Source organism: Entelurus aequoreus, linkage group LG18 (assembly GCF_033978785.1).
Source record: "Entelurus aequoreus isolate RoL-2023_Sb linkage group LG18, RoL_Eaeq_v1.1, whole genome shotgun sequence".
NCBI lineage: Eukaryota > Metazoa > Chordata > Actinopteri > Syngnathiformes > Syngnathidae > Entelurus > Entelurus aequoreus.
Genome location: NC_084748.1, coordinates 14750558 through 14776942, shown reverse-complemented (window position 1 = coordinate 14776942; position 26385 = coordinate 14750558). Strand labels below are relative to the sequence as shown.

General features: G+C 39.9%; 1 protein-coding gene across 6 annotated transcripts in view; it reads right to left on the bottom strand.

Annotated features, from left to right (window-relative positions):
- The window catches only part of mad1l1 (mitotic arrest deficient 1 like 1), a 233256-nt gene that overhangs the window by 140049 nt on the left and 66822 nt on the right, over positions 1-26385 (bottom strand). For all 6 annotated transcript variants that reach the window (XM_062026584.1, XM_062026581.1, XM_062026582.1 and 3 more), the window contains 2 exons: positions 14839-14925; positions 14096-14240 (listed from right to left, as the gene is read on the bottom strand). In XM_062026584.1, coding sequence (XP_061882568.1) covers positions 14096-14240; positions 14839-14925 — 232 coding nt within the window. The remainder of the gene's footprint in view (positions 1-14095; positions 14241-14838; positions 14926-26385) is intronic.

Genomic DNA, 26385 nt, shown 5'->3' with positions numbered 1-26385 from the left:
TTTCCACTCTTGCGGGGTTGCTAACCGACGGGACGCTCACATAATCCCGTTTAGATGAAGAATCAATCACAATCCTCACGAAGGTTTAAAAAAAAAGGTTACTGCAACAATCGCCTTTTTGACCATCTCGGGGATGTTAAAGTCGACCGGCCTATTGGTCCATGGCCACAATTGTCTACTACCAGGTAAGAGATGCAGGAATTATAATCCACAATTTGTTTTTAGCAAGTTTGAGACGAAGTAGAAGCAGCTGTCGGCCAAGTGTGTCAACAATAGCAGCGTAAGCTAGCATTAGCTCACTGCTATCAATGCGCGGGTAAAATAGTCCGTCTGCGTCAGCGCTTATAATAACAATATCACTCGTATTTGGGTAATTTTCATGTGGCATGTAAATGGAGTTTTGTTGGCGCTTTCTGGATGTTTTTAGAGAGCGTATAATGAGCACAACACAGGACCCTCCATCTGTTGACTCAATTGTTGGATATTTATTTACGATTTTGAATGCATAAAAAAGACAAGCATATGTGTTCCCGTCTTACGTAACGATTGTGAATGATAAACAGCACACCTCTTTCAAATATTTGCGTATTTCCAGTAGGACTGATCCAATAATAATGGTCAGAGTGCAGAAGCGTTACTCCAGTGACGTAGAATCTACGGAAATTACCGAAGGAGTTCAGAGCGGAACATTCAAAATGGCTGGCTGGATTTGTGGCCTTTTGTGACATTTTAGATGGTATTTTAACATAAATTGCAGATTGCAAATACAATTGGATATGGTTTAATGCAAGGTTCCCTAACCTTTTTTCCACCAGGGACCGGTTTAATGTATTCTGTAATCTGTCTATATGTGGCAGATAAAAACAGGAAGAAAAAAAAAAAGAGCATGAAAAATTTGCCTTTGGCTACAATCTGGCACATTAATATTTTATATGTCCATTAATGTGCATTGTTCCATGTACTATAACAAAGGAGTACCGTATTTTTCACACTATAAGGCGCACCGGATTATAAGGCGCACCTTCAATGAATGGCCTATTTTAAAACTTTGGTCATATATAAGGCGCACCGCACTATAAGGCGCACCGCATTATAAGGCGCATAGAATAGACGCTACAGTAGAGGCTGGGGTTATGTTATACATCCATTAGATGGAGCTGCGCTAAAGGGAATTTCAACAAAACAGTCAGATAGGTCAGTCCAACTTTATTAATAGATTACAAACCAGCGTTTGGACAACTCTGTTCACTCCCAAAATTAATAAACAGCTGTTTTATTATTTTCCCCGAGGTAAAGTCAGTGACGTGGTATTTCGTTTATCTATTCCCGTGTTCTACTGCGTGACTGATCGCCTTGAGTTTAAACTCTGCGTCGTAAGCGTGTCTCTTAATAGGAGCCATTTTGGGGTCTTTACATAAACACACAAATGGAAATGAAACGGCAAGCCTCGCGCAGTCATATATACCAGCATGCACCGTGCGCTTCTTCTTCTACGGGGGAAAATGAAGTCTGCGGCTGCTTACCGTAGTTGCAAGACCTGTTGTGGTTCAATATTGGTCCATATATAAGGAGTACCGGATTATAAGGCGCACTGTCAGCTTTTGAGAAAATTGGAGGGTTTTAGGGGCGCCTTATAGCGCGGAAAATATGGTATATTAACGAGCTTATTGGTATGTTTAGTGGGACAGGCGAAAGTTAAGTCGGAGAAAATGCGGTAGTTTATAAATTATTGTTTCAGTGCGGCCCGGTAGCAAATGCGTCACGGGCTGGTACCGGGCCTCGGACCGGTGGTTGGGGACCACTGGTTTCATAAATACAATGAAACATAAATAAAGTCAACTTGTTTTCCCACTCTACTGCTACGTTAATAATGATATATATATATATATATATATATATATATATATATATATATATATATATATATATATATATATATATATATATATATATATATATATATGTATATATATATATATATATATATATATATATATATATTAGAGATGCGCGGTTTGCGGACACACCCGCGGTGTCCGCGGTCGGGCGGATGAATGACGAAAAAAATAGATTTTAAATAGATTCGGGCGGATGGCGGTTGAACCAATTCGGAAATATATATACATAGTAAATGTATAAAGAGAATCCTATGTATCCCAGCAACAAGTGCCGCAAGTGAGCGCTCCTTCAGCGCAGTAGGGCGCGTTTTAGAGGCCAGGCGCTCTCGCCTGCATGAATCCTGGCACTGTAGATGCCATTTTATTCCTGCATAGTGCTAAAAAAAAAAGTAAGTAGACATACGGTTGGATATGTTGAACGAATTAGTCCACGTTACCTAGGCTATACCAAATAAGCCCATGTCTAACCTATATTGAGTTCGGTCAGCTGAATAATTGTGATGGTTACGTGTTGTTTGGGTGCACTACAATGCAAAGGAATTAAGGCAATTGCGTTGTTTATTGTGTTTTTTTTCCTATTGGAGATATACTACTGTGTGTTAATTATTTGGCCTCGCTTTCAAAAGAAAGCAAATCTCCGATTGGCTACAATGTAAGGCCTGCTTTGTTTGTCGCGACCGTCTATTTTCATTATAATTCAATTATTATTATTTATTTAATTTATTTTTGTTTAAATAGGGATGACATACATATGCTGTTGTATAATTTAAGTTTGTGCGCGTGATTGACAGCCTAAGGCCGATGAGGCACATTTTTTTATTTATTATTTATTTCAACTTAAAAACGTATGAGCCTATATGCCTATGCCTACAACATAGGCTATGTGTTCATCTTTATTTTCCTGCCTGTCGTTGACAATGGAGATTGTCTGATATTTTGTCATGGCTGCAGATCAATCAATAAAGGTTCATCTTTGTCGCAAAAGTGTTCACTGTTTCACTATGCACCCCGCCCTCGTCCCTATTTGAGCACTTTAACGTTAACAAGTTAATATTCATTGAAATAAATTCAGAACATTTTTTTTTACCTAACGAAAATATAGGCCTTGTCTTTCTAAAACATTTTTGTAACTTCTTAAAAGCATCGTTCTGCTTGCTGCAACTGTGCACACAAAGTGTGAGGAACGCACTCCTGGCAACAATAGTCAACACTTTCTTAATGGAAATGACAATAAAATTATAATAATGATAAATACCGCCCGGGTGGCGGGCGGTTGTGGTTTTGATAAAATGTTGGTTCGGGTGGATGACGACTTTTGTGATGCGGTTGCGAATGACATAATTGCCTATCCGCGCATCTCTAATATATATATATATATATATATATATATATATATATATATATATATATATATATATATATATATATATATATATATATATATATATATATATATATATATATATATATATATATATATATATATATAATGAGATATGTTACTAGATATAGCACTCATTTAATTTGTCCCTGTTAAGCAGCTGGAATGAGATACTCTCCAAGGTGAATGTTGCATATTATCATTACATTACTCCATACAACTACTTGTACTTGTTTGTACTCTATTATTTTGTATTGTTTTTCATTAAACATGTATTATCTATAAGTTTGCTTTAAAAAGATCAATAAAAAAAAATTTAAAAGTGTGATTTTTTAGGCTGGCCAATAACAAATGAAATTGATTCCAATGGATTCAGCCTTTGGGCAAAATTGAACGCATTAGAAATGATTAGCTTTGGCCTTGGTTCTGCTCGAAGAAGATAAACACAGAGAATGCACCCTGTGTTTCTTCTCCATGCAACATTTTCATTATTATTAATGGTGTGATGAAGTACCAGCCTGGAGAGAGTGGAGGAGAATGTGTGTGCGCTAGGCACACGCGTCAAGTTAACTTTCAGTTCCGATTCTTGCCAAGGAGGAACCAGTGTGCAACCAAGGAGGACCAAAGCGTGACAGGCGACCATTTAAGAGATTGCTTGGAACTTCACATAGCTTGGTTGACTACCTCCAGCGCTGGTATTTGTATTGTTTGTAATTACTCCTGTTTTGTAGAATAAATTGTTAAACTTCAGTTCTAGTCACCTCTAATTATCGTAGACAGCCTAAGAACAAATGAGACTTAGTTGGCTCTCACCTTTTACAAAAGCCAAAACCAGTGAAGTTGGCACATCGTGTAAATCGTAAATAAAACAAAATACAATGATTTGCAAATCCTTTTCAACTTATATTCAATTGAATAGACTGCAAAGAGAAGATACTCAACGTTCAAACTGGTAAACTTTGTTATTTTTTGCAAATATTAGCTCATTCGGAATTTGATTCCTGCAACATGATTAAAAAAAAGCTGGCAGAAGTGGCAAAAAAGTGTGAGAAAGTTGAGGAATGCTCATCAAACACTTATTTGGAACATCCCACAGGTGAACAGGCTAATTGGGAACAGGTGGGTGCCATGATTGGGTATAAAAGCAGCTTCCATGAAATGCTCAGTCATTCACAAACAAGGATGGGGCGAGGGTCATCTTTGTGAACAAATGTGTGAGCAAATTGTCCAACAGTTTAAGAACAACATGTTTCAACCTGCTATTGCAAGGAATTTAGGGATTTCACCATCTACGGTCCGTAATATCATCAAAAGGTTCAGAGAATCTGGAGAAATCACTGCACGTAAGCGGCAATGCCCGTGACCTTCGATCCCTCAGGCGGTACTGCATCAAAAACCAACATCAGTGTGTAAAGGATATCACCACACGGGCTCAGGAACACTTCAGAAAACCACTGTCAGTAGCTACAGTTGGTCGCTACATCTGTAAGTGCAAGTTAAAACTATGAACAGCAGCATGTGTTGCTTGTCGTTTATAATGAAGAAAAAGTCACAAAGAATTGGAGAACTATCTAGAAACTAGAAAAAAATCTCAACAAAGTACATTGTATAATAAGCAGCAACAACTGAAAAATAGAACTAATGGATATATTTTTCTGTATTTTCATTTATTTATTTGGGACAGTGCACATTAATCAACACTTGAATAAACAGTGTAAATGCGCCGGACTTAGCATAAATGCTAATTTTCAGCCGTAGTCCCAAGGCTGATATACTGTAAGAAAAACATGACACTAATTATTAATGGAGGTGGGAATCTTTGGGCACCTCACGATTCGATTACGATTACAATTCAGGAGCTGCGATTCCATTAAAAATCGATTATTTATGCATCTTTACTTTATGTATTTATATGCAGTTTTAAATTTATTTTCGTTTCATTAAATAAGCGTTTAACACTTGCAATTCATAAAAACAATTAATTTGGAATAAGAAACGGTTAAATTAATTCCCACATTTAGTACATAAATGAAAATGTGTGCAACACTGGCACATGAGTGCCCTAAAATAAATGAACTGGTCGGATCTCTCGGTGAAGTGGCTCGCTGCCGTCAGACACATTTTAGAACTGTCTGCATTACTTTATTTACAATCAATCAATACATTATCGATTATTGACGTTTACTAATAGATTCTCTAATTGTCCATGTCCGAATTGCGATGCATCTAAAAAAAAGATTGTTTCCCCCAACTCCAAATGGCACATGTGTTTTTAAAAGTGTATATTAGAGATGTCCGATAATATCGGACTGCCGATATTATCGGCCGATAAATGCTTTAAAATGTAATATCGGAAATTATCGGTTTCAAAATGATCGGTATCGGTTTCAAAAAGTGATGAGGTGGCGACTTGTCCAGAGTCTAACTGTACTGACTCCCCAATATTATGCAAAAGCCACTTTTCTTACCTGCTGGTACCTGCTGATCTGTATTTGGGATCTGCATGAATCCTGAAAAATTGCGCGAGTCCGCCTTTGTAGTCCGTAGCGACACCGTAGTCGATAAGCGTCTTCTTTTTCTCTATCTTCTTGTTATGGGACATTCATCCTCCGCTGTTGCCATTTCTAATATAAAGTAGTGTAAAGTTCTTACTTAAATCTGTCAGTAAACTCGCCATGAAAGCGCTAAAACATACCGGTATAGTGAGTTTACATTATTCACCCAAGGAACTGCCTTCTGCCTGAATGCAGCTGAGATAGGCTCCAGCACCCCCCGCGAACCCAAAAGGGACAAGCAGAGTAGAAAATGGATGGATAGATGGGTTTCAAAAATTTAAATTTATGATTTTTTAAAACGCCGCTGTGTACACGGACGTAGGGAGAAGTACAGAGCGCCAATAAACCTTAAAGGCATTGCCTTTGCGTGCCGGCCCAATCACATAATATCTACGGCTTTTCACACACACAAGTGAGTCAACAGCCATACAGGTCACACTGAGGGTGGTCGTATAAACAATTTTAACACTGTTACAAATATGCGCCACACTGTGAACCCACACCAAACAAGAATGACAAACATATTTCGGGAGAACATCCGCACCGTAACACAACACAAACACAACCGAACAAATACCCAGAACCCCTTGCAGCACTAACTCTTCCAGGACGCTACAATATACACCCCCCACTACCCCCACGCCCCCGCCAACCCCGCCCACCTCAACCTCCTCATGCTCTCTCAGGGAGAGCATGTCCCAAATTCCAAGATGCTGTTTTGAGGCATGTTTAAAAAAAAAAATGCACTTTGTGACTTCAATAATAAATATAACAGTGCCATGTTGCCATTTTTTTCCATAACTTGAGTTGATTTATTTTGGAAAACCTTGTTACATTGTTTAATGCATCCAGCGGGGCATCACAACAAAATTAGGCATAATAATGTGTTAATTCCACGACTGTTTATATCGGTATCGGTTGAGATCGGAATCGGTAATTAAGAGTTGGACAATATCGGAATATCGGATATCGGCAAAAAGGCCAGTATCGGACATCTCTAGTGTATATGTAAGCATAACTGGAGCCTTTTTAAAGAAAATATATGCATCATTGCAGTGTTTATTTATGAGTTAGAATGAACTAAAAAAAGAAACAGAAAAACATGTTCTTGTCTTACATAAGGATTGTGAATGGTAGGCAAATTTTTTTAAAAGTGCAGTTCCCCTTTAAAAAATGCACTCAGCATGACTAATTTAAGTGCTGTATAATTGCTGCCGGATGCCACACGTCAGTGAAACGGCCCATCTTTAATGCAAAGGCACAGTTCAGCACTAAAAGGACCTAAAATGAGCCGCAGCTTGGCGGGCGATAACAATTTTACCAAACATTTCCACGACGCGTTTCATTTTTCATGGGAAAAATGCCGATAAACGCTGGATGTGCGCGCGGCGTTATCCTGGCCATCTCTCTTCAAAAGCACCTTCTGAATGTAAAATCAATGAGCAATGGGGATGAAATTGCTTTGTGCGTCGAGCTCAAAGGCTGGTGTCAAAACAAAAAAAATGATCACTATAATCAGCCGCTGATTAGGCCCGCCGTCAAATCAGCCGCGTATAATTTAAAGAAGTCTTAAGGTCAGACTGCGCCAGACGACCGCGGGGAAACGCTGCGAGGCGATGAGGCCATTCAGAGGTCATTACGCCGTTTGTGTGGCACGCCAACAGCTGAGCCCTTCAGCTTTTTACTGTCTATTAGCGCGCAAGCGACTTCCCTCCATCTAAATCATATCTGTCAGCCTCGCTACGATAAAAAAAAAAAAAAAAAAGATGACCAAAACAGTCATTGGAAAAGCAAACAAAGGGCAGCGTTGGGACAGAGCGATAAAAGAGTATTTGCAATTTTCACCACCTGCTCATGCGGCAGAAAAAGAAGAGATGGGGGAAACCGCCGGGGGGTCAACAGCGACCACAAGCCGTACACGCGCTTAATTGGAAACATGCAATAGACGGAGAGAGGCGCTCTTTGTTCGACATTTTGGAAACTCATTAGACACGAGTGTTTTTAAACATTATCAATTTGGAGTGCATGTGACACTTGCATTGCACAACACAACCGATGTTATAGCGGACAGGAGAAAACTGCTGAGTCAGCATTAATAGCGCTGAGGAGTTGAACGTAAACAACAAATGTAACAGGCGTGACTTTCACCCCAGCAGCTGGGTAGCGCATGCAGAGCTAGACAATACTTACTACACTAGTCATACGTCTGCCATCTTGACCAGTTAAAAATATCTACATTAGGATATTGCCTACAGCCACAGCTGTGAATATGGATTTGCATACACTACCGTTCAAAAGTTTGGGGTCACATTGAAATGTCCTTATTTTTGAAGGAAAAGCACTGTACTTTTCAATGAAGATAACTTTAAACTAGTCTTAACTTTAAAGAAATACACTCTATACATTGCTAATGTGGTAAATGACTATTCTAGCTGCAAATGTCTGGTTTTTGGTGCAATATCTACATAGGTGTATAGAGGCCCATTTCCAGCAACTATCACTCCAGTGTTCTAATGGTACAATGTGTTTGCTCGTTGGCTCAGAAGGCTAATTGATGATTAGAAAACCCTTGTGCAATCATGTTCACACATCTGAAAACAGTTTAGCTCGTTACAGAAGCTACAAAACTGACCTTCCTTTGAGCAGATTGAGTTTCTGGAGCATCACATTTGTGGGGTCAATTAAACGCTCAAAATGGCCAGAAAAAGAGAACTTTCATCTGAAACTCGACAGTCTATTCTTGTTCTTAGAAAAGAAGGCTATTCCACAAAATTGTTTGGGTGACCCCAAACTTTTGAACGGTAGTGTACGTCTGCCATCTTGACGAGTTAAAAATAACTACATTAGGATATTGCCTACAGCCACAGCTGTGAATATGGATTTGCATAAGTAATAGTCACAGTAGTAGTGATTTCACACCTTTTGCATACATAGTACGGTATTTTCCGGACTATAAGGCACACTTAAAATCCTTTTTTTTCCTCTCAAAACTCGACAGTGCGCCTTATAACCCGGTGCGCCTAATGTACGGAATCATTCTGGTTTTGCTTACCGACCTCGAAGCAATTTTATTTGGTACATGGTGTAATGATAAGTGTGACCAGTAGATGGCAGTCAAACATAAGAGATATGTGTAGACTGCACTATGATGGCAATATGACTCAAGTAAAGAACAACCAACATTTTATATGTTCCATTGAAAATATAGAACATTACACACGGCGCTCAAATATCTATCAAAATGTTTTAGTACGACTTTAGTAAGCTATGAAGCGGCAACGCTTGATGGATTGTCGGCGCATTAAACCTACAAGTATTATCATGGTGTGTGTATAAGGTAAGACATTATCTGTCATTTTGTTTCGCAATATTATGCAAAAGAAACTTTTCTTACCTTCTGGTACTTGCTGATCTGTATTTGGGATCTGCATGAATCCTGAAAAATTGCGCGAGTTCGCCTTTGTATTACGTGTCGACACCGTAGTCGATAAGCTTCTTTTTGTCTATCTTTTTGTTATGAGACATTCATTCTCCGCTGTTGCCATTTCTAATATAAAGTAGTGTAAAGTTCTTACTTATATCTGTCAGTAAACTCGCCATGAAAGCGCTAAAACATACCGGTGTAGTGAGTTTATATTATTCACCCAAGGAACTTTGGTTATTAGAGAGTTCCGGTCGGACGGTAAAGTCTGAAAGTCATTAAAACAGTTAGCTCCATCTTTTGACAATTCTTCCACTCCCATCCTTGCACGCTACACCGTTACAACAAAGATGACGGGGAGAAGACGCTGTCGAAGGTGAGCCACGTAAATAAGATTGCCCAAAAGACGGCGCATCTTGAAGCGACTGTCAGAAAGCGGCTTGAAGATGATCTGCAAAACATAATCTATGCAACATTTTGACCAAAGAACCACCATTACTTGTTATGTAGACCACAAGGAAGTGTTTTAAATTTAGAAGAAAAAAAATAAATAATATGACTCCTTTAATGCGCCCTATAATCCGGTGCGCCTTCCCATCCATCCATTTTCTACCGCTTGTCCCTTTCGGGGTCGCGGGGGGTGCTGGAGCCTATCTCAGCTACACTCGGGCAGTAGGCTGGTTACACCCTGGACAAGACGCCACCTCATCGCAGATAGACAGACAACTTATATATGAAAAAAGATTGAAAATAGACCATTCATCGACAGTGTGCCTTATAATCCGGTGCTGCCTATTGTCTGGAAAATACGGTACATTTAGTCGAGTGAAATGAAGTATAACGGCTATGTTCGTCTATGCAAAGCGTCTCAACAAAACGTAGACCAAATGAATATATCAAAGCTTCCATCACTTTAAAAATAAGGGCTATTTTTAACTTTTATTGAGAATCTTATGATAACAGAGGGCCATGTCCAACAGGTTTTAACTCCCATGCAAACACTTTAGTCTCCATACTCCCCCCAGATACACAACAACACTTCCTCATTATCCGCCAATCTGCTTCCAGGCGCAGATGGTGTGTTTGATATAATGGGAAAATGAACAACAAATCAAAACCACACAGACATAAAACATCGCCACTAGCAGGTCATTACAGTATGGATATCATTTGTGCACTATTGACTTAGTGATGCAGTGGAAACTCGCCCGCCGGAAAAATACTTTGATCACCGAAAACAGCGCTGCTGAAATCGGATGTTGTGAAGTAAACAAGACGCACGCGATTTTCTGGAGCGTTGTCAGCATGTCTGCGATGTGGACCTTTGTTCAAGTCACAACATGTAAATGGGGTATTGTTCGCAATTTTTTTATGTTTATTAGAGGGCGCAATAGATTACTCCCGTTAGCTGCATTGTTCATTAAAACAATAAAAACATGAGTTCTTGTCTAACATAAGAGATGTGAATTATAGGCAAAATTCCAAACAAGGGCTATACCCCTTTAAAGCCTGTCAGTGATGCAAATGTGGAGGGATGAATTAGCTGGTGTCAACGTCTTGTAAATGTGCGGTTCGACGGCATGCTAACCACAATGAACAATCAATATGACAGAGAAGGGATCTTATATTTGACTGCCGAGCTGGAGAGTCATAAGACCTTCATGGGAAATGGATTAGGACTTTAATGTTGGCCTTGAGACTCAAGTACTTACTAACGGTTGAGGGACTTATGACGACATCCTGATGTGTGTGCTGTGGGTGCAGTGATGGGCAAGCTACTTGGAAAATGTAGTAAGCTAAGCTACAAGTTCATGTTGATTAAATGTAGCTAAGCTACATGGGAAGCTATCCCCAGAGAATTGTAGCAAGCTACACTACAAGTTAGATGGCAAAAGTAGCTTGCTACATCAAAGGTACATTAAACAGCATTTATATCTATGGTCCTACATGTATAATATCATTGTTCATGTGACTGAGAGTGTAAAAATGGACCCAAGTGTGTGTGTGAGACAATCATTGGTACTTTAACTTAACTTTAATAAGGGTCCATTACTATTAACTATCTGTCATTTAGCTGGGGACACCCTACAACTGCATCTAGGGGTCCCCGCATCCCACTGTATGTATTTATTTAGTTTGCCTTTTCTTTGGCCCACCCCTATAATGTTTTTTTATTTTCTCTCCCTCCAGTAAAAAACAGCATTGATCTATAACTTGAGAAAAAACAATGACTTGTGTGTTGTTTGGTAACAATTGGTAATGGTTATGTGCAGTAAAACTGTTCATGAACTCAACTCACCTTAACCTCTAAAGGCTTAGTGGCCACATGCATGGACAGCATCTTTTAGCTCTTATTTCCAAAATGGTGTACACTACTGAATTGGGGTCGTATGCCGACATATGGACACTTATACTGCTATCTGGTGGTGTCAGAAGAGTATAACATACAATGGAATTTGGAAAAAAAAAGTGTAAAAAGAAAAATTAGCACGTCACTACACATGAAGTACACGTTTGTGTACTTATGGACTAAGTACATCATATCAAAAGATGATTTTTAGTTTTTAGTCTAATTAGGTTCCAATAAGCCCAAATAGCAAAGACAAATAAAAAAAAGCATGTAAACAAACAGCTTGGGCCTTGAGAGTTTAATGTGTGTTCCTAAATTTGAGTCGGACGTTTTAGAAAGGGGTGTCAAAACTCATTTTAGCTCAAGGGCCGCATGAAGGAAAATCTATTAAATCATGGCATAATAACTTAAAAATAAAGACAACTTCAGATTATTTTCTTTGTCTCACTTTGGCCAAAAATAGAACAAGTACATTCTGAAAATGCATTCCACAAATAATCCTCTTGGCAAAACACTTGACGTAAATTGAAAACTCTGAGGAAAAAATTGGTGCAGTTTCAAAAACACCATGAAGAACACAATGAACTTAGACTTTGTCTCAGTGTTTTTACAAAGCCATTAAACTTTAAGCACTTCCTGTTTAGCATTCTAAAATTGGCAGTTTGTTAAAAATGTTTGGAAAAGCAACCGATTGTTTCCACAAACCGCCGCATTGGTGAAATCTGCATACTGCCATAACACATTAATTTATCATCATTCAAATATTACAATTATAATTAAACATGGTGTCAGTTATCAAAACGACAACATAGCTTTGTGATGTGGCTTTTGTGAACAGAGCCGGGACTTAAGACCTTGTTTTAATTCTTCCACCTTCTGTAGCCATATTCTTGTCTTTGTGTTTCTTAGACGTTTCATAGCGCCTTCTTGGATTATATTCTTTCATTACAGCCACACTTTCTCCACACAGAAGACACACAGGTTTGCCTTTTACTTCCATGAACATGTACTCTGCCTCCCACCTGGCTTGAAACCCCCTGTTCGGACCGTCCACCTTCCGTTTAGCCATTATTGGGGTGGGGGGTTACTGAAAGTTGACATCTGCCCTGAATGCTGATGAATAATAAAGCCGAGGCCCAGTGAGCGCTGCAGTGAGTTCGCGGGCTACCGTTGCATTGTGGGGAATGGAGTATTGGTGCGTGAAAAACAGCTGTGGCCTGCGGTCCGGTTCTAATACTAATCAAACATCATATAGATAATTCATTGACTTTGACACCCAGGTTGGAGAGAGCAGTTATGATTTTGGTTTACAGAGTAAACAACTAAAAACTAAGGTTTTGGGCATTGTTTTCTCTAAACGCATACATTTGTCTAAATATGGCCAAGCACACGCATTATTGTGGGTTTCCTGCAAGTCATCTTCATTACTGAAGGAAAAATTTAATCTGCGGGAGAGAGTCCCTCTGCCATTTTCAAGTATGTTTATTTTCTTCTAGGGATGTCCGATAATATCGAACTGCCGATATTATCGGCCGATAAATGCTTTAAAATGTAATATCGGAAATTATCGGTATCGGTTTCAAAAAGTAAAATTTATGACTTTTTAAAACGCCGCTGTGTACACGGACATAGGGAGAAGTACAGAGCGCCAATAAACCTTAAAGGCACTTCCTTTGCGTGCCGGCCCAATCACATAATATATACGGCTTTTCACACACACAAGTGAATGCAAGACATACTTGGTCAACAACCATACAGGTCACACTGAGGGTGACCGTATAAACAACGTTAACACTGTTACAAATATGCGCCACACTGTGAACCCACAACAAACAAGAATGACAAACACATTTCGGGAGAACATCCGCACCGTAACACAACATAAACAAAACAGAACAAATACCCAGAACCCCTTGCAGCACTAACTCTTCCGGGACGCTACAACCCCGCCCACCTCCACCTCCTCATGCTCTCTCAGGGTAAGCATGTCAAAAAATTCCAAGCTGCTGTTTTGAGGCATGTTAAAAAAAAATAATGCATTTTGTGACTTCAATAATAAATATGGCAGTGCCATGTTGGCATTTTTTCCATAACTTGAGTTGATTTATTTTGGAAAACCTTGTTACCTTGTTTAATGCATCCAGCGGGCCATCACAACAAAATTAGGCACAACAATGTGTTAATTCCACGACTTTATATATCGTATCGGTTGATATCGGAATCGGTAATTAAGAGTTGGACAATATCGGATATCGGCAAAAAAGCCTTTAACGGACATCTCTATTTTCTTCTCTTTGTAGCTTGTAGCTTAGATGTAAGCTACCTTGCGACATGGTTCTAAAAGTAGCTAAGTTACAGGAAAACCTACTCGTTAAAAAAGTAGCAAAGCTACTGGAAAATGAAGTTTAGCTACATAGCGTAGTTACATGTAGCTTGTTACTGCCCATCACTGCGTGTGTGTGTGTGTGTGTGTGTGTGTGTGTGCCACACCTTGGTGAGCAGCAGGAATCTTCTCTGCAAGCGGTCCAGCAGCACAGACTGACCCTCCCTCTTCTTCTGTTCCTCCAGAGTCTTGCCGTGCTGCTGGGACATCTGTGCCCGGAGCTCAGACAGCGAGCGCTCCATGTTCCTTAGGCTGCGAGGTTAAAAGAGGTGAGAGGAAAAGAGAGCGGGGGAAAACAAAGCACTCTGGATCAATAATGCGCCCAGAAAAACTACTTAAAATAGAGAGTGCACCACTTTTTTACTTTTAACCCAATATGAAAAGGTAAGCGTGAACATCTTTCTAAACAAGAACTTTCTTATGTGCACTGATGGTGTCAGGCCCGATCAATAGGACGGTAATTATTCAGGAGAAGGAGCATAATGACCCCATCCGCCCCTCCCCCTCAGCCATTCTTGTGTTTCTAATATTTCATAATGAGGCCCATACGCTGGCCAGCAGAGACGCTTGTTAGCTAATGAAAGCTTTTGGAGCTGCAGAGAAGAGCATGCGCACACGCCTCCCCACAGACATCACCTCGGCCTAAAGAGGACGCCGTTAATTAGTGAATTTCTCTCTCTCTCACACATACACACAAAGCCGTTAGGAGTCCTATCAGAATCGAGGAGCAGTTTAATTAACTTGGTGACAATTAAGGAGTTGTCCGAGATACGCTCTAATGGTGTGAGGGGGAAGGAGACAAAAAGAAAAAAAAGAAGGGAGAAAAAGTGAGGAAATTCTGATTTGGTACCGGCTGTTAAGTGTGTAGTTCTCCTCTTGCAGTGTAATTTCTCTCTGCTGGATCTGAATCACCTCCCGGGACAGATCTTCTGGTTTCCTGCAGAAAGACACAGAAATTTTAGCACACAGTCGTATGGCGGAGGGATCGATCGTGCGAACAAGAGGGAGGAAAGAAAACAAAAACATCTCCGTATTCTTTCGCCGAGAGGGCCAACAGGGAGCCGGGAAGCAAACCGCCAGAAGGAAAGATGGTCGGCAAAACACTGACTGAGTACGAAAAGAAAGCAACAAGGCCGACGGTCACAGTGGCTAAAAAGAGAGAAGCATTGCCGCTGTGCTGGAGAACACGAGCGCGACTATTGATGTGTCACCAGCTTTTCCATTGGACTGTAACAGGCCCTAAAGGCCACTTAGACCGTCGCTTAGCAGCTCAAAAGTAAGCGCCTGGTAAGTGAGGCGGCCTCACGCGGCGAGGAACCTTGAACGCGCCAGAGACCGAATCTATGGCGTAAATGTGTTGTGAGGAGTGGAACTCAATCAATGCACTTTTGTTGTGTGGTCAAGGAGGGCCGACTCTAATGGATTCCACAGAGGCCGCAATAGTTTGCTGCATAAATGAGCAGCCTTAAAAGTCAAGGATGAGTCGGGCCATTTTGAACTGAACCTCAAGTGAGCGGAGCTGGCGATGATAGCGCTTTAATATGTTTGCGTCCTCTCAACCCGTTGGCATCCCGCTCTGAATTGTCAACGACTTTAATTTGCCGCTTTAAAATGTACTCTGGCGTCCGGCCCGAGCTGCTCTGTAGTCGATCGTACCACGGGGGGGTGAAGCGCCGAAGACATGGGATGGGGGGTGCGGGGGGGGTGTGTGCATATCTGTGGAGTAAGTAGTAGTCCATGGTTGCGTGTAGGGCTGGGCGATATATCGATATACTCGATATATCGCATGTTTGTCTCTGTGCAATATAGAAAATGACTATATCGTGATATTCGAGTATACGTTCTCACGCAGTTGCTTTTAGCTGCGGGCATTAGACTGCAGGCTCTTCCCACTCTTTCTTGTCTCTCCTTCTCACAGAGACGTAAGACAAGCGCACCTTCTTACATACGTCACATACGTATAAGCCCTCGCGGAGTAGAGAGGTAGCGGCATGGTAACATTAGCTGTGGTGCTAACGGAGCGGTGTGAGTGGTAATACGAGAGAAAGAAGGTGCGAATCTGGTAACAAATGAAGGAAGAATTAATTACCAAGAAAAACTGCACAGGGTCCATCGTGTGGCGGTGGTTTGGCTTCAAGCGGGAATAGGTTGAACAGACAACCGTAATATGTGAAGTATGTGGCAAAAGCATACAAAAAGTAGCAGCTCTACTAATGTAGCATCATTTGAAAAGTCACACGCTAGAGAATGAAGCGTGCTTGAAACTCTGCATGTCAACATCTCCGTTCGGTGCCACACCAACAAAATGCCGAAGCGACCATTTCCACATCAACACCGTATGAAAAAAAATAGTCAACAACAGAATGAGATAACGTCCGCAGGAACCTACCACGTAGCGAAGGACATACACTATTTGATTTCCTATTATGCAGCTCATTTTATTTGACACTTATTGAAATATCTTGTGTGACATCATGCACAAAAGTGCACTTTATTTGTTTTAAACTATTGTAGTGGCGTCCTGTACAAAAAGTGCACTTTAATTTAGTGTTGTTTTGATATGTCATCTTGGTGACATCATTCACAAAAGTGCACTAATAGCTTGTTTTAAAATGTATCTGACAATCTTGCATTTTCTGTTTTGAAATGACATGAATGTTTGTGCCACTGCTTAAAGGCCTACTGAAATGATTTTTTTTTCATTTAAACGGGGATAGCAGATCCATTCTATGTGTCATACTTGATCATTTTGCGATATTGCCATATTTTTGCTGAAAGGATTTAGTAGAGAACATCGACGATAAAGTTCGCAACTTTTGACGCGTGACGTCACAGGTTGAAAGGCTCCTCACATTTCCCCATTGTTTACAATGCAGCGAGAGCGATTCAGACTGAGAAAGCGACGATTACCCCATTAATTTGAGCGAGGATGAAAGATTTGTGGATGAGGAACGTGAGAGTGAAGGACTAGAGTGCAGTGCAGGACGTATCTTTTTTCGCTCTGACCGTAACTTAGGTACAAGGGTTCATTGGATTCCATACTTTCTCCTTTTTCTATTGTGGATCACGGATTTGTATTTTAAACCACCTCGGATACTATATCCTCTTGAAAATGAGAGTCAAGAACGCGAAATGGACATTCACAGTGACTTTTATTTTCACGACAATACATCGGCGAAGCTCTTTAGCTACGGAACTAACGTGATAGCATCGGGCTTAAATGCAGATAGAAACAAAAGAAATAAACCCCTGACTGGAAGGATAGACAGAAAATCAACAATACTATTAAACCATGGACATGTAACTACACGGTTAATGCTTTCCAGCCTGGCGAAGCTTAACAATGCTGTTGCTAACGTCGCCATTGAAGCTAACTTAGCTACGGGACCTCGCCAGAGCTATGATAAAAACATTAGCGCTCCACCTACGCCAGCCCTCATCTGCTCATCAACACCCGTGCTCACCTGCGTTCCAGCGATCGACGGAGCGACGAAGGACTTCACCCGATCATAGATGCGGTCGGCGGCTAGCATTGGATAGCGCGTCTGCTATCCATCTCAAAGTCCTCCTGGTTGTGTTGCTGTAGTCTGCCGCTAATACACCGATCCCACCTACAGCTTTCTTCTTTGCAGTCTTCATTGTTCATTAAACAAATTGCAAAAGATTCACCAACACAGATGTCCAAAATACTGTGGAATTTTGCGATGAAATCAGAGCTTTTTGTATTGGATCCAATGGGGTCCGAATACTTCCGTTTCAACCATTGACGTCACGCGCATACGTCATCATACATAGACGTTTTCAACCAGAAGTTTCGCGGGAAATTTAAAATTGCACTTTATAAGTTAACCCGGCCGTATTGGCATGTGTTAAGATTTCATCATTGATATATAAAGTATCAGACTGCGTGGTCGGTAGTAGTGGGTTTCAGTAGGCTATTAATAACTGTTTAATAAATACAGTTTTGGTAAATTGACTTAGTTGTGATTTCCCTCTCTGCATGAAAGTTTAAAATGAGCATATATTAATGCAGTATGAACAAGAATGTTTTAATTTAGACACGTAGAATCATCATACTGCTGTGATTATATGCATCAAGTGTTCATTCAAGGCTAAGGCAAAATATCGAGATATATATCGTGTATCGTGACATGGCCTAAAAATATCGAGATATTAATAAAAGGCCATATCGCCCAGCCCTAGTTGCGTGTTTGTCCATAAGCCTGGAAGTCGCTCCGTTTGGCATCACGGAAAAGAGTCAACATCCCAGGTGTCTCTGAAGAAGGGATTTCAGAGCGGCTTTCGCTGCAATGGTCTCGCTTGGGTGTTTACTGCATGACCCTGCTAAGGCCAAAGCAGAGGGAGCTGAATTGTAAATAAGGACTGTTTTGGTTAAGGCAAGCAAACACATTCCAATGGTTTGTCTGCTCTCGTTGTCCGTTCTGGCTCTCAAATGGATCATAGTTTCATCTTGTAGAGCAGAAAGCATTTGCGACATGTTATCCAATTTGCAATTCAATTCCGAAATCCCCGAAGTCCGAGTGCCTACAGCTCTGCCCAGCCCATCAATCATGAAGGGCAGCCTTTTGGCTTTTGAACGACTGCTATGGTCTTCCGAATTTGTCGCTAGACCTGAGCCACACTCAAATCAATCAGCAGATGTCCTGTTATCACAGTTCAAAATAAACATATTTAATGTCTTCTACAGAAAGAATCGCAGAAGGCACACAACTCTCCACTTCTCTCAATAGTCCATCAAACGTTCTGTCAATTTGTCAGTTTCGAGACCAGTTTATCCGCGTTTTAGATTCCGGACCACGCCAACAGCGACTACACAAGATTCAACAGTTCACTGAACCTAATTGTAGCATTTTAAGGACCCATATAAGAATGTAACGTAAACTGTGATAAAATTCCAGCCGGTTAGTAATACCGTTAAAATTTCTTTTCCTGGACACAGAGTAAGGGCAGCAGTGGCACATGCGCACATGCGTCGTTCGGCTTGAAGAAATATGGCGGAAGACAACTATACGGACTTTGCTACGGAGATTTCAACTCCGAGTAAACAAAAAAGTGTTTTTATCTAAAATAATATCTCTTTTACAAAGGAAATCATTTTGAATGTGGTTTTAAATAAAACTTTGTTAAAAGATTTCAGTGTTAGTACTTTTTGAAAATTTTGAGCACATTTAAAAATACTGCGATAATGATAACCGTGATAACTTTGGCCACATTTTCATACCGTGACATCCCTAGACCCATAGTATCCAGATGATCGAAATTTTACCAACAAGTTCTCTTTATGTATTTTTTGCTCTTAGTGGCCAATTTCCATAAATCAATTCGTTTTTTGAGAAATGGGCAGATAACTGAGTGTGCTTGGAACACCCCCTTTCCATCTCCTGACTCGATATTGTTGACCGGAAAGTAGCAAATGCGCCACGGACCGTTGCCGGTCCCCGGATCGGTGATTGGGGACCACTGCTTTAAGGTATGTTCAGACTAAACTAATCAAATTTCTATTAAAATAAAACCTTGGGCCGCAACCTCACATCTGATCTGTAATGGCGCTCCAGCAAACAGGAGGTTCATGGGGGATTCTGACAAATCAAGCCTATGACAGGAAAAGACAAAGCTGCTGAGGTTAGCGTCAAGGGGGCTGAAAAAAAAACAAAAGATGTTACGTGGAGATGAATTTCTGCCGCCTTCCTTCCACTCGGCTGGGTGGAGCCCTGGGTACCAAAGTAAGCTCATGACTAAAATATGAGGCGTTGTGAATCATATGATGGAATAAGTACAGTGGAGACTCCACGTCGGCCCCCGAGCACAGAGATCATCAGCCTGCATTGGGCTGGCCCAAAACAACATCCTAATCTCTCAGTGACTAAAGTAGACAAAAGTATCCTCCAATGAACAATTTATTAGCTTCCTGTTTGCCTGCTTGCTCTGTTTTTACAAAAACATGGCAGGGATGGGCCGAAGAAAGCGTTTTTTTTTTTCCATCCATTTGCGTGAATAATTCATTAATCATCTTGTCAAGAATAAGGCCAAAGGAGCTGACCATATTTCATGGGGTTCCTCTAACGTCAAACTACATCATTCCACCTTTGATTTATTCTAAGTGAGAATACAATTTACCCCAAATTTTGAATTGCACATTGAAACGATCTGTTTCTCTAGGTTCGCCATCATAAACCCTTTAGGTGAAAAGCAGTTTTAAATGGCATTTTCAAAAATAAAAAAAGCTAACCACTGTCAATCGTAAACAGTAAAAACTAGAGGTTTTTACGATACCAATATAGGAGCCTTGCGTATTGGTCATTACTAATATTAATCAGATATCAGCACACATCATACATACTTGTATTATTTTGTAGTGTAGTTTGTAGTTTGTTACATTTTTGTTGTGTTTTGCTTGATCGTAAAAGATGTCTATCGAGGAGCTGGTCTGAGAAGTAAAAGAGGCGTGATGTTCATATGTTGTTAATATTCAGTGTTTTATTGTTCATAGTTCATTATTATTTATTTATTTATAGTTAATATTGTTAATCCCACTTTCTTTATTTTAATGTACATTTTGAGTGTCCCATTCTGTTAAAATAACTGTAAAATTCCATTCCATTTTTTTGAGGTGGTCTGTCATAACTTTTTTAGAACTCTATCGGACATTGTGACTTTTGGTATTAGTGTTCCTGAAAAAAAGGGACCCAAACACACATACTGTACAGCAGATTTTTACAGCTAAAAGTGTATATATCATTTATTAACACATACACATTGGCCCCCCCTGACACATTTTTTCTCTCAATGTGGCCCCCGAGTCAAAATATTTGCCCAGCTCTGGTATAGCTCATGGTGTGTTGGTCATTTCAGTTGTTGCGCCCTACAGAGTTTTAAAACTGTAAGTCTTGTCCTACTTAGGCATTACCTATTTGATTGTAACGTGCATCTTTGTTGTAGTTTTCATTAAAAAAATTGAAAGTGTTGAAATTAAAAGTTAAAATCACTAATGCTAATCAGTGGCATGTCAATAATCAGGAAAATTTATATTAGCAACAAATTAGACTTGTCCTGGGTGTACCCTGCCTTCCGAAGGCCCGAATGCAGCTGAGATAGGCTCCAGCACCCCCCGCGACCCCAAAAGGGACAAGCGGTAGTAAATGGATGGATAGATGGCACGATTGTGTAAAAAGTGGAGCCTTATTTATTAATTTGTGTTGGAGTGTTTTTGAGTCAATGACTTTGTTGGCAATGAAAACTAAGTACGAGCGTGACATCACGCGTAACCCAAGTCTTGAAACATGGCACCGTTGGATTTTAGGTGAATCGGTGGAATTCGGTTTGTGGCAAAAAAGTGCCAGATTCACTACCAATCTATAACACACTTTGTACAAAGGCATTACCAATACACTTACACCAAAGTTTACAGCAAATTAGACATTAAATGCAAAATATACGGTGAGGTCCCACCCCGAATACCCGCAAAGAAATTCTAAGAAAAAGCAAAAGACACAGATTTGCAGCACTTGTCCGGTCTGAGATCGGTAGGTCGTGAGTTCAAACCCCGGCCGAGTCATACCAAAGACTATAAACAGTGTTTCCCATAAACTGCCAAGATACCTGTGGCGGTGGGGGCGTGGCTATGGGCGTGGCTATGGGCGTGGTCACCATGACATCATCGAGTAATTTGCATCATTTACTACAATGATATGATTTTCTCTAAAAAGGCTAAAAAAATGTATACTTACTAATTAATAATAACAGTTTTGTTTTAAACGTCCATCCATCCATCCATCCATTTTACAATATAATTACAACACTTTATGTACATATCTATATCCAGATTTGAACAATAAGTTATTCACTGAAATATATTTATTAATTGTGGTTCTTACAAAAAATATATCTTATACAAATATTAAAAGCTAAAATGTCTCTTAAAGCTCTGCCCCTTTAATTAGTGCATACTAAATAATTTAACTTTAGCCTACTACTACAACCATATTATTTACCAGCAACATAAAGTGAAACAGAGGCAGAGGTGTCCTGCCACAGTCAGTAACAAATAAACAGAAAACAGTAGTGGTGGTAGATAGACACAGAGCTTCATCAAACATCTGATCCACTGAACAAAGAGCTCCAAAAATCTTGATCCTACACTTCTCTTTTGTAAAGTAAATCCGAACAGCCGATATGGGCATCTACATCAACCATATGATTTGCCTGAGAAGCTGGAAAGGACAAAAAAAAAAAAAAAAAAAATTGTGGCGGCCTTAATTCTTTCGTGGCGGGCCGCGACAAATAAATGAATCTGTGGGAAACACTGTATAAAAATGGGACCCATTACCTCCCTGCTTGGCACTCAGCATCAAGGGATGGAATTGGGGGTTAAATCATCAAAATGATTCCCAAGCGTGGCCACCGCTGCTGCTCACTGCTCCCCTCACCTCCCAGGGGGTGGAACAAGGGGATGGGTCAAATGCAGAGGGTAATTTCACCACACTTAGTGTGTGTGTGTGTGACTATCAGTGGTACTTTAACTTGGGCTCTAGCTTCCATCAGATTCTTCCTCAAGTATTGCATTTATGGAAAAATTGAGACTAAAGAATCTTTGAAGTTTGATATCCTGCATTGGATTAAGTCTGATCAATAGGTGCTGTGCCCTCCGTAGATGATGTCACAACTGGAAAAGGAGCACAGAATGTCAAAACAGGAGCGCTAATTAAACATGATGTGTTTGTAAACAAGAAGAAATAATCCTCAGTAAGGGGAGGAAGGGCTTCTAAATCTTTATTTGCAAGCGGCATTAACCTTTAGCGTCGAACAGTGTGATACTCAGTCATGCGGTTGCCCTTTGCCAGCAGTGTGCGCTACGCTCTTAGCTTTTTTTTTTTTTTTTTTTTATACATCCAAAGCACGGAGGAGGCGGCCCGATGCACAGCAGCCCCCGACACTTGATGCTTGAAAAGACTTATCGGCCGCCGTTCAATTTGCAGAGAAATAAACCCGTGAACTGCTGTGCAAATGAAACGGAGGCGCGTTTCTGTGACCCGTTCCAATTGTGAATGTGATGATGGCGAGCAGGTTTCCTGTCAGTTACCGAGACGCCTGACGTGAGTTGACTGTGTGACGCTATCGAAACAAGACCCGCCCGAGATTAAGCTCCTCACACTCTGGTGGTGTTGGAGCTGCCGTCCACTGAGCTTTGTGCACCGCTGGGCCACCGGCGAGCTTTGCTGCGGTGCCGCTTGGCAACGGAAGGTTCTGTACGCACGCTCGAACAAAAGTCAGAGAGAAAAATAATTGAGCGCACAAACTAAGGATTTAACTCAGGCACTGAGGTTGGTCAAACAAAAGAAAGAAAAATCGCTGAATGTCTTTGTTCTGGTATGGACAAAGATTGTGTATTTAGGCTCAGGCAGTAGAGTTTAGTTTATTATTTCTTCGGTCAGTGGTCAACAAAATAAACAAACAGTTTTACATAAACAAACAGTTGTACATTCATAAATTGAAAATGTTGCAGTCCGAAAGGGTTTAGGCTGAAGTTGAACACTTATTGCGCCTAACCCTATAAACAATGTCAAATACAAGATGAGCTTCCAAAAATTATGAAATTTCCTTAGCACAACATAATATAAATACACCTTGTACACAACATAAACACTGTTCGATTATATACACAGTAAAGGCATGTGAAATATCCTTGTACACGTGTTAAACCTTTGTACCAATTATATACAGTACTATATACAAACAATTATATTTCCATTATTATTTATGAGTTGCAGCTCATACTGGGATATGTTGGCCAGTTTACACCTGTCACATTATCAATATACATTGTTAACTACCAGGTAAGCGGGATGGGTACCATGCACACTTGAACCAATAATTGTTACCTGCGAATCGATATCAGTACACAAAAGTACCAATTTTCTGTGTCTTTATTCATGTGGTAATAAACGATCATTTGTTTAATCATGAAATATTTTTTGTAATGTAACATTTTACAATAAACTGATAACTGCTCTTTCCAAGACCTTAGATGGCAGTACTGTATAGGCAATATATGGTATGTTGTCTAACTAGGAAGTAGCTTTTTCCAGGCAGCTGAATGTTATGTTTCGCCCTAAAAAGTGTTTATACTCTAAGCACCAGTGTTGTCCCGATACCAATATTTTGGTACCGGTACCAAAATTATTTAGATACTTTTCGGTGCTTTTCTAAATAAGGGGTTGCACAAAAAATTGCATTATTGGCTTTATTTTAACGAAAAAACTTACGGTACATAAAACATTTGTTTTTTATTGCAAGTTTGTCCTTAAATAAAATAGTGAACATACAAGACAACTTGTCTTTTAGTAGTAAGTAAACAAACAAAAGCTCCTAATTTATTCTGCTGGCATATGCAGTAACATATTGTGTCATTTTCCATTCTATTATTTTGTCAAAATTATTAAGGACAAGTGGTAGAAAATTAATTATTAATCTACTTGTTCAGTTACTGTTATTATCTGCTTACTTTCTCTTTTAACATGTTCTACCTACACTTCTGTTAAAAAGTAATAATCTCTTATTCTTCTGTTGTTTGGATGCTTTACATCAGTTTTGGATGATACCACAAATTTGGGTATCAATCCGATACCAAGTAGTTACAGGATCATACATTGGTCATATTCCAAGTCCTCATGTGTCCAGGGACATATTTCCTGAGTTTATAAACATAATATGATTTTTTTTGTAAACGAAAAAAGATGTGATGGCAAAAAATATTGACGTAATCATAGTAGTACCGACTAGATACGCTAGTATACTTGGTATCATTACAGTGGATGTCAGGTGTAGATCCACCAATGGCGTTTGTTTACATTTTGACACCGGTGAGCTATGGTGTGTAGTGAAGCATGTATAGCTATTCCTCGTCCTGCTGATGATACCTGTAAGAAACTTACTTTATTTGTCGCCATGGAGGCGAGGATTAGTGATTTAGAAGTAGCTAAAACACTGCCGGAATCACAACAAAATTAGGCATAACAATGTGTTAATTCCACGACTGTATATATCGGTATCGGATGATATCGGAATCGGTAATTAAGAGTTGGACAATATCGGAATATCGGCAAAAAAGCCATTATCGGACATCCCTAATAACAATATGACTCCATTAATGGAAAATACGGTACATTCATTTTGTTTTTACCGAGCATTGTTGAATAACATTTTCAGGGGGACACATTGTTATGTACAATGTTTACCGTCTTTCAATTAAATATATCTAACATCCAGGAGTGGGAAGTAACAACAGAGGAACTCACTTAAGTTGACAACCCATCCATCAATTGAATATCAGTTCAACTCATCAAGTCCTGGTCCACCATGATTTTCCTGTTACTTAAAAGTGCCCGCTTAAGATGACGTACACGGTCGATGGCTTTTGTTTAAATAAAATATGAGAGCCAACAAAGTCATATCTATGAAAAATGGGTCCGTTAATGTTGACGGGTGTTGCAGTATTGAGTAACACTTCAAAATAAACCCCACTTTACTTGAGTGGAATATTTCACTGCTACATCCACTTCAGATAATGTCAATCTCTGACTTTTAATACGTATAAAGTCATGAATAAAGTATATCTCCACAAACAGAAATACAAAAGGAGCTTATTTTTCTAATACAAATGTCCCTATTCTGACATTTCTGCCTCAAACTGACAGTTGATGTCTCTCTGTTGTTGCTGGCACACTTACAGACGACTAATGTGAGAGATTGTGCTGTAGAGAAGGATGGTTCGTACGCCTTACCAAGTGAAAAATAGCTTTTGAAAGAAAAAAAGCTTTCTCTCTGACAAACATTTATTTCATGGAGTTCACATGAAAGGCAGCTGGACCAGCAAGTACCAGATGTAGGCCGGGCGATAAAACCATATCAATTATATTGTGATAGACAATTAAATCCATCCATCCATCCATCCATTTTCTACCGCTTGTCCCGTTCGGGGTCGCGGGGGGTGCTGGGGCCTATCTCAGCTGCATTCGGGCGGAAGGCGGGGTACATCCTGGACAAGTCACCACCTCATCGCAGGGCCAACACAGATAGGCAGACAACATTCACACTCACATTCACACACTAGGGCCAATTTAGTGTTGCCAATCAACCTATCCCCAGGTAGGGATGATGTTTGATAAGGAATTATCGAGTTCGAGCCTATTATCGAATCCTCTTATCGAACCGATTCCTTATCGATTCTCTTATCGAGTCCGGATAGGTTGTTGTATATGGAAAAAAACACACAATATTTGGTTTAACAAAAGCTCACTTTTATTATATAATAAAAAAATAAAATCTAATAAATAAATAAATATTGACTGTTACCCACCTAAAAAAATAAAATAAAATA